The sequence below is a fragment of the Sphaerodactylus townsendi genome, linkage group LG05 (assembly GCF_021028975.2).
Source record: "Sphaerodactylus townsendi isolate TG3544 linkage group LG05, MPM_Stown_v2.3, whole genome shotgun sequence".
Taxonomy (NCBI): domain Eukaryota; kingdom Metazoa; phylum Chordata; class Lepidosauria; order Squamata; family Sphaerodactylidae; genus Sphaerodactylus; species Sphaerodactylus townsendi.
In genome coordinates, this window is record NC_059429.1 from 66,853,833 (window position 1) to 66,871,283 (window position 17,451).

General features: G+C 42.7%; 2 protein-coding genes across 2 annotated transcripts in view; one reads left to right on the top strand and one right to left on the bottom strand.

The window, feature by feature from the left end:
* SCP2 (sterol carrier protein 2) overlaps positions 1–3,623 on the bottom strand; it is a 37,451-nt gene extending 33,828 nt beyond the window's left edge. The window contains exons 1-2 of the mRNA XM_048497022.1: positions 3,446–3,623; positions 86–143 (exon numbers count right to left, since the gene is read on the bottom strand). Coding sequence (XP_048352979.1) covers positions 86–143; positions 3,446–3,520 — 133 coding nt within the window. The 5' untranslated portion in view covers positions 3,521–3,623. The remainder of the gene's footprint in view (positions 1–85; positions 144–3,445) is intronic.
* Positions 3,624–5,237: 1,614 nt separating this feature from the next.
* Positions 5,238–12,753, top strand: ECHDC2 (enoyl-CoA hydratase domain containing 2). The gene is made up of 10 exons (XM_048499035.1): positions 5,238–5,481; positions 6,350–6,417; positions 6,855–6,942; positions 7,364–7,450; positions 7,840–7,932; positions 8,502–8,558; positions 9,686–9,873; positions 10,715–10,765; positions 12,270–12,317; positions 12,527–12,753. The coding sequence occupies exons 1-10, from the start codon at positions 5,337–5,339 to the stop codon at positions 12,581–12,583; spliced, it is 882 nt and encodes a 293-aa protein (XP_048354992.1). The 5' UTR covers positions 5,238–5,336; the 3' UTR covers positions 12,584–12,753.
* Positions 12,754–17,451: the final 4,698 nt, after the last annotated feature.

A 17,451-nucleotide genomic window follows, 5' to 3' on the forward strand; every position in this document is an offset into this window, starting at 1 on the left:
GAACTGCAAGCAATGCTCACACAGTGCTGTGCGCTGCAGAAAAGTTATTGACTGGGTTCTAAAACTCAAAAACAATGGCTGTTACCTGCTTCTTTAGCCATGTTAGGATAATCAAAACCTTCACGGGACCCCGGCTTTTCAAACTGTTGAAAAGAAAGACAACATCAAAAGAACACAAAAACATGATTTCGTCAGATTCCTACATTCATTTTGATCTGGTCATATCTCAACCGCATTCACATTCTCATCCAGGTCCATAGGAAGTCATTACAGGTGTAATTCCTTCACATTTCACATCCTAATCCATTTCCATACCAACCAGTATGGAGGAGATTACGGATGACATCATCCATTAACTCCAGTCTCAACATTACAATCCACAAACGCAACCCTTTTCCTACAAAGCTCAATTCCTACCGTTAAATGATATTTTCTCATAATTTTTAAGACATCTTGTGCACCATCTTATCTGATGCTTTCTGGTAATTTCACTTAATCTGGTCAAGAAGATACCTGCTCCATTTCAGTTTGTGCCTACATAAAAGCAGATTTTTGCTTAACCACTGTTCAAATTAAAGAATTCTGTGCAACTGCCAGATGGGAAACAGGGCCGAATCTCTTATGTAACTGGACAGGGGATAAAGTTATACTTATTACCTACTTTTGTTATGGTTTCTAGGTGTTCAATCTAAAGGATAATCAAATATAATTAGCATTGTGAACTCTCCCACCAAACATAGCTAGTAATTTTTTTTACTATAAAGTTTTTATTGAAAAGAAATGATTTACAAATATATTAAATAAAATAATAAAACAGATTGGGTAGGATCAAGATAGACCTTCTTTAAATGAACTTACTATTCAGATGAGCATTTAGTAAATACATTATTTGCTTAGCACTTTAAATATAATTACTGTAAACACAATTAATTGACAAGATGCAGTATAATGCGGGTTGGCCTTTTGACAAAACTATACTCTGTTTCACATAAAGATGTTAGTAGATTGTATATTCCTCTGCCACAGAACAAAGTATGCTGGACCTTCTTTGTGGTAGCATGCTCTACCTGGGTCCTAGCGCCTGCTTAACCCTGCTCACCCCCATCCGTTTGAAAGTAAAAATACATTTTGGCAAAGATGCTCTTGTATCAAAATACCATGTTCAATAATACACAAAATAATGGTTTTGACTGTGTAAAAATGAATGATAATTCTCACATTTGTTCGGGACTATATTCTAATGTGGAAGCATACAATTTTCTCATCTACTGCACTTCAACTGACCAAAATAACATTTTTATGTGAAACACAATATAGTATAGCACCTAGTAACAACAGATGGATATACTAGGTACTACCATTTTGGGCTTATCCTCTAATGCAGGGGTCGGCAACCTTTACCACCCAAAGAGCCATTTGGACCCATTTTCCACGGCCCTGAAGATCTACCGAGCCACCTCTGGTTTGGCCCCTCCACTCACCTGTGGGGCGCAGGGGTACCCAGGACCAGTGGTCGCGGCACTGCACCTGAGTGCCACACCCAGCCTCTTTAGCGCTGCAGGGAGGAGGCAGTGGGGAGGGTGGTGGGAAACCCCCTCTGCCCAACGGAGCAGGCAGCCACCTGCTCCATGGGGCAGAGAGGGGATGGCGGCTGCGGGGATGTCAGAGGGGGGATGGCGGCTGCTCTGGAGGGATACGCTCATGCTACCTCAGCAACCCTGAGGGGTCCGGATGGAGCAGCATGGAGGCATGTGTTCCCTCCAGTTCCTTTCCAGAGCAGCTTGCTGGGAAGGAGAGGTGAGTGGAGGGGACGTGAAAAGCGGCACCCTCACGCAAGGAGCCGCCTCCAGTTCAGCCCTTCCACTCACCTTTCCTTCCAGCGCTGCTCTGGAGGGCTGGAGGCAGAGGTGGGATCCAACCTGAGCCCTTCGGGGGAGGGCGGTTTATAAACCTAATAATTAATAATAATAATAATAATAAATAACCAGTTCTCACCACTTCTCTAGAAGTGGTTACTAATTTTTTCTGAATGCCGAGAAGGGGTTACTAAAGCAACCTCCCTGCCCAATAGGGACTGGAGGTGCGTGCGTGCGGCAGCGCCACTGTTTGAATCCCACCACCATCAGAACCTGTTATTAAAATTTTTGGATCCCTCCAATGGCTGGAGGGACACACCCACACTATCCCTCCGACCTCCTTTGTAGCCCAATGCGTGGAGCCATTGTTATGAGGCTGAAAGAGCCGCATGTAGGTCTCCCGAGGCTGCGTGGAGTTGCCAGACCTCCTTTGCTGCTCTATTGTGATATCTACCATCATGGACCAACAATGGCCTTCTACACGTTACATAATATATACAGAAAAACAATAAATTGTCACAACTCTGATATTACACTTATTAACATATATGAAACGCTGGGGAAACATTTTTATGTCTCAGGACAAACCACCATGGAACTAAGAGTCATGATTCTTAAGGAAAAGAAAAGTTTCCAGGGTGAATCTCATGAATGAGAATTCACCAAAGTTTGATACTGCCTGGAGAAGCAGAGCTTGCAATTCCTCCGACATTACAGGTAATCCAATGCAATCCAGGGGGGGTTGGGAGTTATAGAAGCAGTGTGAATGTGCGCCAGTGCCCGTACGCCAGCACAAAGGGCAAATATGCCACCAGGAGAGGCACTAAAACCTGCTGTGGGGCACCACGCAGCTCTGTGGTGCTCAAATGTGGAAACACCTGCTGTGCCAGCACTCCTCCGGTGCAAGAGCCCATGGCAGTGCTTGTGGGGTTATTACAGGAACTGTCCCTGGGGTGGAAGTGACATTGATTGGCTTCCTGTGGTCTTTCAACACAGAAAGACCCCTTTGGCTGGTATAAACTTGCACCAGCTAAAAGTGTGGCACAGCCCACTGGGCTGCACAGGGGAAGGGGGGTGTTGCAGGGCAGCCAGGCGTTTCTGCTGGTTTTCTTGCTTCCTATGCCACCTGAAACCCCTGTGGAGGCATCCCCAGCTGCCACAAAACTCCCCCCCCCCCGTCACCACGGATTGCAAAACCAGAAATACTGGCAATTATTAACATTGCAACTGATCTTTATACTCCTCTTGATTACTCTTAGCCTTTACATAATGGTATTACCCAATATTTCCTACACCTTGATTCAGCTGTGTACATTTTTTCTTTCATATTTTTTTCACCTACCTGTATGTACACACCCACCTGCCCAGCGAGAATCCATTAATAAAATGATCTAATAAATGCCTCTAATAAAGTGGCCTGAATACAATTGTGCCCTTCTTAATCATTCCTGTTAAGAATAGCTGCCCCAGTCTTTAAACTGTCACAAAACCCCAATTCAGGGAAAGGGTGCCCGTCTGAAGCCCCTCCTGTCCTCTTGCCATCAGAGCCAGGGGTCAAAGGACACAGGAACCAAGCCCCTTTCCACTACCTTGGTCATGCCGACTCCCACCACAAACACCCTCCGTTCTAGCGCCGGCGTTAGAGCAGATGTTGCCATTGTCATACGCCGCTGATGGGTCCCCAAATGCACCACCGCGACCACCGTCAGATAAAACGAACTGCAGCTCGCGAGCTCACTAAACTTGTTTGATGGAAAAGAAGGCAAAGGTTGAAGGCGGAGACGACTCTCCCCCGCTCAGCTCCCGCCTCCTTTCTCTTAAAGCAAAACTATCCCTAATACTAAAACGATATGCTGGCTTGTGAGCGCCATCTCCAGGTCTTTGAAAGTCAGTTAATATTAGCTATTGGGAGAAATGGGTCGTGACTCAGTTTTTTTTAGGACTCTTTTACAAGGTACCCTCGCTGGATTTTCCCTTGTCTTTATCAGCAGCAACTTACCACCTATAAGTATAAGCGGTTATGCTTTGTGTTGTTATTCCACATTGCTAATTCTCATCACGCCAAATAAGTAACAACAACAACAACAACAACAACAACACCCCCCCCACACACACACACACACTGTAATCGAGCACACTGGGACAGAACTTCATTTAACAAAACCTCCCGAAGGCTTTTTCTCAATCAAATCAATTTTGATCGCTAATAGGAAGACCTAATCCATCGATTTGTGCCTGAACTGTATAATTTCAAGCGGGAGCTTCCATAAAGAATGAGAAGAAACAAAATTGTTCTTCACCAGCTAATTTTTAGAGTGTGAGATGGCAAACCCAGGGTTAAGCTGGCCACTTCAGTGAATTCCTGGCGGTAGCTTTGGCAAATGTGAATAAAAGTTTTACTGTCTGGGGCTATGCAGAATACCATGCACTAGTGCACTGGTGCACTGGGCACTTTCCCCCCTTGTTACGCCTCTGATTTTATGTAACATCTTTCTGAGAAAGTCATGCCTGGTTCCATCATTAAGATATAAGATCTTAAATAAATGGTTGAAACTAGGGTGGCCAATTGGCCTGGGGGAAAATATCCTCTTCACGTATTGGAGATTTGAGTTTATTGGAGGCGTAATAGAATGTTATTTTCCAAGTAATCTTATTTAGTGGCAGAAAGTGTCATCATATACCAGGTATTTTATGGAACACTATAGGATTTTGAAGGCAAGAGATGTTCAGGTGCCGTTACAGTTTCTCAGAGGTCTCCCATGCAAGTCCTAATGTAAACCAATCCTCTGAGTTCCAGTTTTGTGTAGTATCGTGGGATGATAAGGTGGCCCAAAATTCGGACAATACCGCAATTTACTCCTTTATTAACATTACAAAAGGATTTATGTTTAGCATAAACGTTTCAATCCTCCGCCCATTTCCAGCTACAATACTTAAACCTCTATTAATACATTCAGCACCTTTTTCTCCAGGCCACTTAGCAACCCTGGATGAAATGGATTGTTTTACTGAGTCAAGCATCACTCCACTTTCATGTCACAATGGCTGCTCCTAAATTAGCCAGATGAACTAGCAGATGCTTGTATCTCTAATATCTAAAGGACACTTCCACACATGCAGAATAATGCACTTGCAATCCACTTTGCAGCTGAATTTTACTGTGCGAAATAGCAAAATCCGCTTGCAAACAATTGTGAAAGTGCATTGAAAGTACATGTACGGAAGTGTCCTTAGTCGTGTAGCCGATTCAGATTTGATAAGTGTAAAACTCTGGGAAGGATACTTTTGATCCCTTCCTGTGACAGAAAAAAAAACATTTCCACCCACACGCCTTAGTTTCTACGCGGAAGCTAGTCGTATGGAGAGAGCCACTTGGAAAGGGGGCGGGACTGTTCCACTCTGCCCCTGTCTCGGCGGACGGGCCGGCGAGAAGGAAGCAAGGAAGGCAGCAAAGGCGCAGGGAGTCAGCAAAGAGAGGCCATGCTTCCACTGGGGAGAGCAGGCGGGTGGTTTCGGGCGCTGTCGGCAGTATGTCTCGAGACATCTGGCAAGTTTCCCAAAAGATGCATGTCCGCGGGGAGGAAAAAAGAGATCCTGTTACAAGTTCATGGGGAGGCGAACTGCGGTGAGTGGAACACTTGGAAGCCTCAGAGTTCACTCGACTGGTATCCTCTTCGGCAGGGCCTTCGAAATACAATTAATCCTTTAAAATAAAGCATACACGAACTTCATACCTCCCCACGCAAACGGGAAGAGCGAGTTTCTTTCTCCTGTTGTCTGCGGTAGAATAGAAAGAGCACGAAAGCATTGGCGGTGGGGGAGGAATAGCTCTGTATTTGCTACAACCGCAGTTTCTTTTTTCTTTCTTTCTTTTTTTTTTGAGGGGCCCCCTAAAACAGGCACCGGAAGAAAGCGTTCATGTGTGGGCAAGTGCCTGTAATTTTCACGATAGCGTTTAAAAATACTACTTTTCCAACCGCAAATCTCTGTCCCGAAAATAAACAGTATTAGAAAACTGTATTATGCAACAGGGCTGCTCAGTGCCATATGGACTTAATTAAAACAACAACAACACTAACAATTATTTTGCAGACAGGATGACTTGGGAGGGGCCTTCTTTTGGGGATAAATGATGTATGGACGAGGACACTGTCAGAAATCAGCAGTGATTCTGCCCTGCTGATGAAGGAGCGAGTGTGGTCCAGGGCAAAGTTCCGCTGGTCTATGCACAAGAAACTTAGTTCGGAACTAGCTGTAATATCTAATCCACCGTTTCAATCTAAACCCTTTCTTTTGAATTCAGGCCTCTTTGATTTCAGCAGAAAATGATTTCCACCCAGAAAGAGTGGTTATAGTGGTTTAAATTGTATTTGTTCCTTCATTTGCAATGGGAAATACTCCAGGAAGCAGCAAATATCAGATAAAAGTTCTTGTGATGCTCTGTGATATACTTAAACATGGGGTCACTTGTTCTTTTCTTTTTTTAACTAAAGGCATTGCAGAAATTCAAATGAACAGACCGCATGCCAAAAATTCACTGGGTAAAGTGTTTGTGAACGAAGTAAGTACTGTAAAAGTGTTACTTTAATTTTCAGTTATATAAACACAATTTGAATATTTGTCTGTGTTCTAGGGCATAATTCTCAAGTAATTTATTCTGAAGAATCTTTTTAATGGAAACCATGATGTTACAGTGAAGCCATGTTGAGGAATGAATAAATTGCTCATACAGTAAGCTTAGAACAGTGCTATACAATGTAGTAGCAAGATGAAATGCCTGAATTGTGAAGATCCAGTATAGCTGAATGTGCTAAGCCACTGCTATAATAATGTGCTATAATGGCTAGCTTTCACATACTTTGTTGTATAAGGTTCTGTTCCTTCAAGGTAAAGCTTCTAATCAATTTTCAGGAACAGTCACCAAATAAAATTAACCATACAGTTATGAGCTCTGGTAGAATTTTGTGTCTGAACTCTGACTGCATTCTTTCCCCTTAGCTTTATGAAACCCTTGACATTCTCCATTATGATGAAAATGTTCGTGTAGTGATTATCAAGAGCAATGTAAAAGGTGTTTTTTGTGCAGGTGGGTGAGAATGTTTTCTGATGTAAGAAATTCCAGCCAGCACTACCCCCAAAAAAATAATCGGTAAAAATTGTAGACTTATAGAAAAACATTGCTTTGGGCCATATGGTTTTCTATCTCATTTCATTAATGAATATACCATGGAAATTTACAGTACCATCAGAACTGATTCAGTAGACTACTAAAGGTGTCCCAAAACCAGAAAGCTGTGATCAGTTGGCAAGCTGTCATTTAAACAGGCCGATCTTTTGCAGAATTTAGTGTACGTCCTACTAATTTTTAAAAGGGTGTGGTGAACCACATTCTGCATAGGATTCTCTTGTAGCCTGCAAGGCAATTATTGGTGTGTTGAAGCAACACAGCTGAACTCATTTCATTGCCTTTTATATCATCAAACTATTTGCTGCTGCTCCAAATGTAGGTGCTGACCTAAAAGAACGTGCTCAGATGACTGATTCTCAAGCTGTTCATTTTGTTCAGGGGCTCAGAACCTTAATGGATGGTGTTGGTAAGTAATTAACAGCCATTTTCATGTGATTATTGTCATGATATGAATGTGCATTCTCAGAACAGTGGAGAGAAAAGCACTTGGTCTAAGGACCTCTTAGTTGTGCTGTTAAATCAATAAAATTGTTCTACCTATGCAGAGTCAATGTGCTAGCTAGGCTTGCTAAATTGATTTCTTATGTACAGATCCATTTTTTTCTGTGAGATGAATGATACTTTTTTTCTGGGGTACATCAACATGATAATGCATTTAACCTAGCAGTGGAAAAAATATCTTGAAGTGAATACCAGTAATTTCTCCATGTTTTTTTTAACAGTCATTAGTTACTATAACTAAATATTACTGAGTGATTGCTTCACATGAAATGTTTTTTTCCTTATTTTTAACAGCTTCACTGCCAATGCCAACCATTGCTGCAATTGAAGGCTATGCATTGGGCGGAGGCTTGGAACTGGCGCTAGCTTGTGATCTCCGTGTGGCAGGTTTGTACACCAGAGCCACTGTCATATTCTCTTTGTATTGCAGGGAGACTTAAACAGCATTCAGATATCACATTTTTAATAGTGATGAAGAAAAAATGTGCATGAACAAGCTCACATGCATGCCTCACTCCTTTTGGTGCTGTGCCAAGAATACTAACTGTGTCACGTACTAATGTAGGTGTGTGAATTAGCTGGAGTTAGTTCATCTACCATTAATCAGGATCCTAGTTTGGGATCCCAGTCAGGGGACAGGAAACTAACCCTGGTTTTCTTGTGTGCCTGAGTTCATATATTGTACGTAACTGAAGGTAGGGTTTGACCACAGTCTTGGGGTGAGAAGCGAGTGGAAAAGACAAAAGTATGAGCCAAGCAGCAACAGATGATGATTGTATGCAACGTTAATTTCCACAGGTAGTCCTTCTGAATTCACCACATGATACAGGTTGATAATGTGTCCTCTTCTTTTTTCCTCAGTGCACAATCATGGGCATGATTCAACCAAAATTTTATCACAATTAAACAGCACAATGTATGTATTAAAGTGACTTGTGTTTTTCTCTTTCTGTCAGCATCACCTGCAAAAATGGGTCTCATTGAGACAACCAGAGGACTTTTCCCAGGTGCAGGTAAAAGCTGCTTTATACAGTTCCTTACATCTACTTTCGTAATGGCACATGCTGTAGTCACTGCCCTCTAGAGGAAGGATAGGTGACTTTTACCTATTCTACTTTCCCTTGAACACTTAGCTAAAGTAGGGTGGGACCTGTCACTGGTCCCAAAGTGATACTGACATCCCAATCCAGATTTTGGGGTGGGGTGGGGTGGGGCTCAATTGCTTCATTTCCATTTGTTTAAATGGGTACATGCACATGCTTTCTTTTCAAAGTTCAAAACTGAAACCTGTCTGTAAAATGTGGCAGCTGGGGATGGCGGCAGGGGAGCTGACGCCACCCTGCCTCCAATGGAGCTTCAGTTGGTGCAGCAAGCAGCAGGGGAGAAGTACCCACTGCCACCCAGAAAACTCCATTGAAATACTTGACTTATACTGCGTGTTTTTGTGGTGTAAATTATAAGCCTGCACCAAGGACATTCCATGGTCAAAAGGCTGGTGGAAGTCAACTACTGCTGGCTCCACCCTGGGGATGCCCCTAGCCTGCCCCCAGCCATGCTGGCATTATCCTTTACATTGACACAACTCTGGGAGCAGAAGCCTCTTCTCACTCAGGTGCTGAGAAGCTCCATGGGGCCTGCCCACCACCCTGCTTGCCCTTCCCGCCAATGTAGGTGCCAGTGGGCAAACGTGACCACGTCACTCTTACACTCCATTCTGCTCCCTCATCTGGATTGGGCTGTCAATCACAAGGAAGGTTCTTGGATTTGTAGTATAATCCCTTAGGGCCATTGAAATAAGTTATAAGCAATACAGCAGGATCCAGCTAACTTAAACTATAGATTGATAATTATCATAGCCTGGATCCTATCCCTCTGTTCCACTGGAGCAAATCTACTCCAGTGCAAGCAGAAAAGGTTCTGTTTTTGCCTTCTTCACCTTCTCCATGCAGCAACACATCCCAAAGGTCGTTGCAAGGAGGAAGCCAGAGGCAGAGAAGCCCTGTATCAGTGCTTTCTGCAGTGCAGATACTGCATAAGATCCAAGTCCATTATTGTTTCAGTATATGGAACCACAATAGAGAATTTGCTTCCCAAAATCCGTGTGGTGATCTTCTGCTGGTGGTTTTTTGCCTTTGCCTAGGTGGATCGCAACGTCTACCACGATGCATTGGAATAGGCCGTGCAAAAGAACTCATTTTCACTGGCAGACAGATTGATGGACAAGAAGCCTATTCAATTGGGCTAGTTAACCATGTGGTGCAACAAAATGAGGAGGGTGATGCAGCTTATCAAAGAGCATTGGCTTTAGCTGAAGAAATCGTTCCTCGGGTCAGTGCACACCATCACTTGACTGGTTTCATCTGCAGGATAATTTTTTGCTCTCTCAAAATTATGGCTGTTCACTACACCAAACTTATTTTTTAAAGAACATCAAAGCAACCCAATTTAAAAAAATCATACACAAAAAATAAATCATACCCTAACATTTATTTTCATGATATAGATTTTCAATTCAGATTTGAGTTCTGACTTTTTAGTTGGAGTTTGTTTCTGTTTTATTGCAAGTTCATTGAGGGTATGTACTTTTTAACTTTCTCACAATCCAGTGATAGGCCCAAGGTTATCCAGTGAACTTCCTAGGTGACTGGTGATTAGAACCCAGGTCTCTTTGTTCTTTGCAAATGTACTAAGTAGTACACATTACTTTTTTTTCCTCTATGAAACTTGCTAAAGAACATTTATTTTGTTCCATCCAGGTTCCAGTCCAGGGGTGGGACTGATACAATCTAAAACAAATATAATCTGTATTAGAAACAGGGATCTGTACTAATTTTTTCTATCCCACTTTTCCTGTATAGAGATCAGCATGGCATATATACTAGATAATAGGTCCATATGTAATCCAGCGGTTTTTCCAACAGATGAACTTTCCAACAGATGAACTTTGAAGGATCATCTTGTGTTGCGTGCTGAAAAACTAAACCTTCCCTGAATTTGTCTTTCTCATTTAAACCAGGGTCTTTAAAAATATATTGTGATACAATTTAACTGTTTTGTGAACAAAAACTGTCTTTATTCATCTTAAGTCAGACGATTCTGCTCAACAATTATGAATATCCTCATTGGTATATTATTACTCACAAATCCCTGTTTTCTTTTCTATTAAAAGGCTCCAATAGCAGTGAAAATGAGTAAGGTGGCCATAAACAGAGGAAGTGAGGTAATTACTTTATATTAGAGCTTTTTAATAAACATCTTCAGCAAATCAAGACATACACTATACATTATTTTCACAAGCTGTAATAAAACAAGTAGATGCCGTTTTTAAAGAAGCAATTTTCAGCATAATCATGACTGTGTGCATATATGCACTTAACAGTTCCTTCCCCACCCCCCACAGATTCCAAGAATGGGAAAAGTGAAACTATATCAGTAGTACCAAGGTATTGAGGGAGGTTATAGAACAGGGGTGGCGAACCTATGGCACGGGTGCCAGAGGTGGCACTCAGAGCCCTCTCTGTGGGCACTTGCAGAGAACCTCTTCCCCCCCCCCCCCCGCCCCCATTTCTAGGCTGGCCTGGGCTGCTGGGCTCGATTATTAGCATTAAACCTAAGACCTAGTTTTGGGGAAGCAGCGTAGCTAACCCTGTTAAGCGCTGTTAAACCCCACTGATTTTCATGCGAAAGGAGATCTAAAGCAATGATCCTTTACTCCTGGGAATGGCTTCGGTTGCTGGCTATGGGGCAAATTGACTTCTGGAAGTAACCCTCCTAGAGGTCATGATTCACCCACGTTGGAAGAGTTGCACGCAGTTGCTTCAAAGCAAAACTCATCGACTACCACCAAGCTTACTCCCTTTGATGTAACGCACGCCTTGAGCCAACCATTTAGTATTCAGGTTAAATTGCCATGTTGGCACTTTGCGATAAATAAGTGGGTTTTGGTTTGCAGTTTGGGCACTCGGTCTCGAAAAGGTTCGCCATCACTGTTATAGAATTACCATTTTTACAGGCTTTCAAGTAAATACTGAATTATTTGGATGTATATACAGATGCTAGAGAGGCAGTTATATGAGGTTAATATTTCACAGTCTAATGCCCTTCCAACATAAAGAACTCAAGAGATGTGTGGATTAATTTGCCTCATCTCTCTGGACCTTCTTTATGCTGGGTCCTAGTATCTTCCTCCCCCCACCCCTAGCCCTCTGATTCTCTGGCAACATTTTAAAATGTTATTTCAGCACCACTTCCATCGAAACCATTATTATGTTCACTGGGAAATATAGCACTTTGATGAAATAGTATTTACATTTCTCCAGACGCCTACTAGCGAGATTTGCCTTTTTGTAAAGTTGCGCCCACCATTTTCTTTTCTGTAAACAGTATAAAGGTGTCCCAAAACTATTACATTTGTTGTATCATTTCACTAATCTTCTGTATGTATGTGACCTCATAGGCTCAAACATAGAAAATGTTGTGCTACGATAAAGCATCTTGAAGGTATTCCAAAACACCCTTGGTAGAGGGTGGATGTCTACTAATGGCAGAACAGAAATGTTGGATCAACTCCTTTGCTGGTCTTAGGAAAGCAATAAAGTCTAAATTGTTCGATCTAACCATTGTGACATATTAATACATTACAACTGAAGCTGTAGCTGGAAGCATACAAAAGGCTAAACCAGAAAATGTTTCTCTTCTGTTAATAACAAAATTTTATTTTGCAGGTTGACATCGCTTCTGGGATGGCTATTGAAGGAATATGTTACACTCTGGTAAACTGCCCCACTGGGAATTTTTGGCAGGGGGGATTCTGCTTTTTAAGACATACATTTCTTTAAAATTGTGTTTGAATCTTATGTGGGTTATAATTTGAAAATCAGGTTGAGTCAAATATTTCTTAAATTTCTTAATTAATGCAAAATATGCTTTGTACTTAATGTGACTTCCTTTAATTGTTAACCACTGTCATTTTTAAATACAGAATATCCCTCTTACAAAGGAGCCGACTAGGAAGCTGGACATTGGCTGCTTTCACTAGAGAAATCGGTACTCCAAAGGATTCCATTTTAGCCAGGATGATTTTTGTCTCCATCACATGCCTGAAATAACTCCCAAGATATGACAAAGACTGTAACTTTTATAAATTTTGTATTCCAACTTGATTCATGTGGATACCATTTTTTAAAATAAAGAGAATTCATTGATAAAGTGTGATCTGACTGTATGATGCAGAGAATGGCCCATTGGATGCTCACCATGAAAGATCTTCCTCTGAGATCAGGAAGACATCTTGAGTGGGTGATTCCCACCTCTTGGTGCAGAAAGGCAGGAACTTTTTCTTCTACTTCCTATTTCCTGTGGTAGATACTTTCTGCAGCAGTTTTGCTAAACAACTCACTATATCTGACACTTTAATTTGAACAATAACAACATGCAACCACCCAAATGGGAAGTAGAAGAGATATTACGGAGAATATTAGCCCTCCAATCTAGGGAAGACTATGTCTAAGGCAGAGTTCCTAAAGTCTGTTGTTCTTCTGATGAAGACAAGCACTCGGTGTACATCCAGCGTATGCCACACATTCTTGCTGTGAGCTGGATTTGGACAGAATGATGGCAAAAAGTTCTTGGGACATGTGGAATCTTGATGTCACTTGCCCCCTTGTGAGGCCCTGCCATGGTTTTGTCATCTCGGGCAGTGCCCCCGGTGGTTTCATCTTTGGGCACTACCAGCCACTCCCAGCCTTAAGTCCGGCCTTAAGACCAGGTGCCACCAATATGGTTAGCCTGTTATTACTGGAATTGATGCTGCATGTTGAACTTTAAACGTTTTTAGATGTTTTTAAAGTAATTTATTGGTTTTTATTGTATTGTGAACCGCCTAGAGCCCTTTGGGGAAGAGGCAGTCTACAAAATCTAATAAATATAAATAAATAAATAAATGTGGGGTCAGTTCTTAGGATGACCTTAGCTTTATGAAAAATACAGAGTTTGGATTTGACTGACCGACAGTTCTTCAATCTCTGAAACCCTTACTGCCATGAGAGTGTTTTCATTCCTAGCCATTTCAGTCTCCTGTATGAGCTCAAATGGTGCCTTAGTCAGTGTTGTGAGAACTGTGAGTAGACTCCACATAGGGAACTTGTGAATCTGAGGGACCATTCTGAATAACTCCCTTGAGAAACTGATGGGTGTGAGGGTGTTTCACAATGCTTTCCCCTTGGTATGTAAGCTGGAAGAGAAGGACCATGGCCAAGGTCATCATCTAACACTTTAAGGTTGAGCCTTTTAGACCCAATGACTGGCCATCATATAAGTACTCTAGAGTGAACAGGATACTTGGCTTTCGTGAGATTGGCATCAGTGAAAGAAGGCCTTCCTTTCACCTGTGGATGGAAATACGTGGTGTAAAACCTGTGTAGCTGCACATTCTGGTGAGACACAAATAAATCCAGAATTGATTGGCCAGAGTGAGCTGTGATCCTTCAGAAGGTGCTTTTTCAAAGTTTAGCACCACTCTCCTGCTCAACCAATCTGCTGCCACGTTGAGCAACCCCTTGATGTGTTCTACTCGTACAGAGGCTAGGTCAGTTTCCACCCATTTCAGCATCTTCAGCACCTCAGAGTGGAGTTTTGATGACCTAGAACTTCCCTGGTTTTCGATGTACATTTTGGCCGAGATGTCATTGGTTCTCACAGTAAGTTCTGACCCTGTAGACTTGACTTAAAATGAGAGATCAACAAGAAATTGGTTTGGATTTCCAATTGATTTATCAGAATGTTGGACTCCATAGTAGACCACCAGCCTTGGGCATGCTGGTTCCCTAAGGATGCTCCCCAACCTGTTAAGTTAGAATGTAGCACTTCCTCACAAAAGCAGGAAAGTTTGTTGATGTTTGTTTAACCCATTCTTTAACTGATTTTTGAAGAAAATGGGAAAAGGGAACACTTTGCTGCCTCTGTTATAGGGAAGAACTCCTGATTACCTTTACTCTATTCTTACTATTTGACTAAGACTCCTCCTTAGGAGCAGTTTCCTGCAGATCTGAGGCAGTCACAGCTTTCGCAAGGAGGTATTGGTAATTCACCTGTTTAAAAAAATCTGAGGGGTTGCTCTGGCATTTCAATGGGGGTGGTCTCTTCATCCGAGAGAACCTCACTCTCTTCCTCCACACAAGGACATTGATACCTGCTCCTATTCAAGTGGTTACCTGGAGAAGCTACTCTCCCATCTTTCTTGCCTTAATGGCCAAGAAGTGGTGTCCTTAGCCACCTGGGGATAATTTGGTAAGGGGGACAGAGGCAAGAGGAGGAAGGTTGGGTACGGTATGCCTGAGGGTGACTCCCCAGCAGAAGAATGCCATGACCTTCATAAAGGTCTGCCTGATAAAATCCATTTACTCAGTTGAGAAGGCTGGATTCCCTGCAGCTGCCAATTTACTCATGGGTAGACCCACTGAAGTGTTGTCCGCTGCACTGGATGCTTCAGCTAAGACTCTGATGAAAGGTGGTTGCTGTGGTGGTAGTTTGCAGCAGCCATAGCACTCCAAAGCCTCTCCTGCCATGTCTGAGGTGGTGGACATAATGACAGCCACTTGTTCCTCTAGGGCCAGAGAGAGGTGCCATTTCTTCTTTGCACACTTGGCAGTGTTGCTAGCTCAGGGGTAGGGAACCTGCGGCTCTCCAGATGTTCAGGAACTACAATTCCCATCAGCCTCTGTCAGCATGGCCAATTGGCCATAGGCTGGAGCTGGAATTAGAAGTTCCTGAACATCTGGAGAGAGTCACAGGTTCCTACCCCTGTGCTGAAACTGATAAATTGAACGCTGAAACGCGAATTCTGCTAACTGATCAACTAAGGCTTTGGGTTCCCCAGGCAGAGTAGGGAGTGCTGCAGCTGGATAACCCTCTGAAGTAGGGTCAGTGAGGGGAGCTTCTATTTCAGCTTTGGAAAGGAAACTGTCCCTGTTGCCTTAGAAAGCGCAGGAAAGTCTCCAATCCTCTGAACCACAGGCTAGCCTAAACACTGAGCCAAGGGGGCAGATAGATAGGGAAGGTAATTCTTTGGAGGTTTCCCATTCACATACTAGCCAGGATCAGAGCTGAGAGTTCATGCCTGGTCCAGGATCACCTAGGAATCTTCCATGGAACAAGTGGGTATTTTAGCCTGGGGTTTCAACACCTCAACCACTACACAATTCTGACTTTCTCAAGATCTGCTAGCCTATTCTAATTAACCATTGTTTAAGGTAAGTATAAAGTACAGAATAAAACGTTTGCCTGTTTTCACTATTTTTATCCTTAGCCTGATGCTTGAACAGACCATATATGCAATTTTGATTATTAAACTTTATTTTAAGTTTTCCATGCTTGTTAATTAAAAACTGACACTGAACAAAACCTATACAAAAACAAACAAAGCAAAGTTGCCTGGCATTTTTTTTAACAGCCTGAAGCTTGCGCTTTGTAAATACATCCCACCTATTTGGTCTTGCTTCCACATTTTGGTAAAGGGGAGGAGAAGTAGTTAGTTCCCCAAAGTGCTAAAGATCACCCCCATGGTAGCTAGTTTGTGTAAAGGTGGCAACAGGGCAGATTTAGAACGCTAGATATACAAACACAGCCAGCAGGAGATACTCTTAGATTTGTTGGTGGCAGCAGTTACTACCCAGTGGTAAGTGTGGTAGCCCCTGGGAAAAAATGGAAAGTGATAGCTGTAGGATTTCCTGAGGTCCTGGGACCCTTCGAACATGTATAATCACTGCAAAATTTCAGCAGAACTCAGAGGCGTATCTGGGGAAATGGAGCCCAGGGACATAAATCTGAGTTTTGCGCCCTCCCCCCCATGGGCGGCTGCCCTCCCTCACCGTGAGCAAACAATGATTTTTTACACCAGGTTGTTTCAAAGTCACCATCACATTATAGAACATGTCCCAACTCACAAATCTGAACACAGCAATGGGCCATGCCACACAGCAGAAATAATTTTTTGAAAATGTTTTCAAAATGTTTTATTACTGCTGTGAAAACATTTTATGGTGTTGTATCCAGTCCCCCCAATTGGGAGAAACAACAGCACTCTCAACGTCATTTAAACTGGGGACCCCAGATTCTCCCTTTAAGGTGGATTTAAAGGGAGAATCTGGGCTCCCTAGTTTAAACAACATTGAAAGTGATGCTGTTTTAGGGTGGATTCTCCCCCATCCTGAAACAGCATCACTTTCAATATTTAAACTGGGGACCTCAGATTCTCCCTTTAAATCCATGCCAAAGGGGGTGGATTTAAAAGGAGAATCTGGGGGAAATTGGGGGGTGCCTGTCAGGGGTGCAATTATTAAGCTAGCAGCACCAAAATATAAGAGTATCTTCAGGAGACCCTCCTGATAATACCACCCAGGTTTGGTGAAGTTTGGTTCAGGGAGTCCAAAGTTATGGACCTTCAAAGGTGTAGCCCCATCTCCTATTAGCTCCCATTGGAAACAAAGAGGATGGGGCACCCCTTTTGGGAGTCCATAACTTTGGACCCCCTAAACCAAATCTCACCAAACCTAGTTGATGCCATCAGGCAAAAATCCGTGAAATTTTGGTGCTGCTAGTCTAAAACCTGTGCCCCCTGCAGACCAAAAACAGAAAAACACTAACAATACAAAAAACCACAAAACGGACCTGCATTTCTTACGTCCCCACAAGGGGGCACCCGGGGACATTTGACTCCCCATGTCTCCATTGCAGATACGCCACCGGCAGAACTCCTCACTGATGGAAACCTCATGTATTAGATGTTGTTGATTTCACAAGGAAAGAATATATTACAGCAGAGGTAGGAAGCCTTGAAGTTCAGAAAATATTTGAACTGAATAGGGCCAGTATCTACCACTTTCAAGAGGATTATCAGATGATGTAATA

Excerpts from the sequence above, each read along its gene's own strand:
- ECHDC2 (XM_048499035.1), top strand. The coding sequence starts at position 5,337 with ATGCTTCCACTGGGGAGAGCAGGCGGGTGGTTTCGGGCGCTGTCGGCA. Across the intron at positions 10,766-12,269 it reads CCATAAACAGAGGAAGTGAG|GTTGACATCGCTTCTGGGAT; the intron begins GTAATTACTTTA and ends TTTATTTTGCAG. Across the intron at positions 12,318-12,526 it reads AAGGAATATGTTACACTCTG|AATATCCCTCTTACAAAGGA; the intron begins GTAAACTGCCCC and ends TTTTAAATACAG.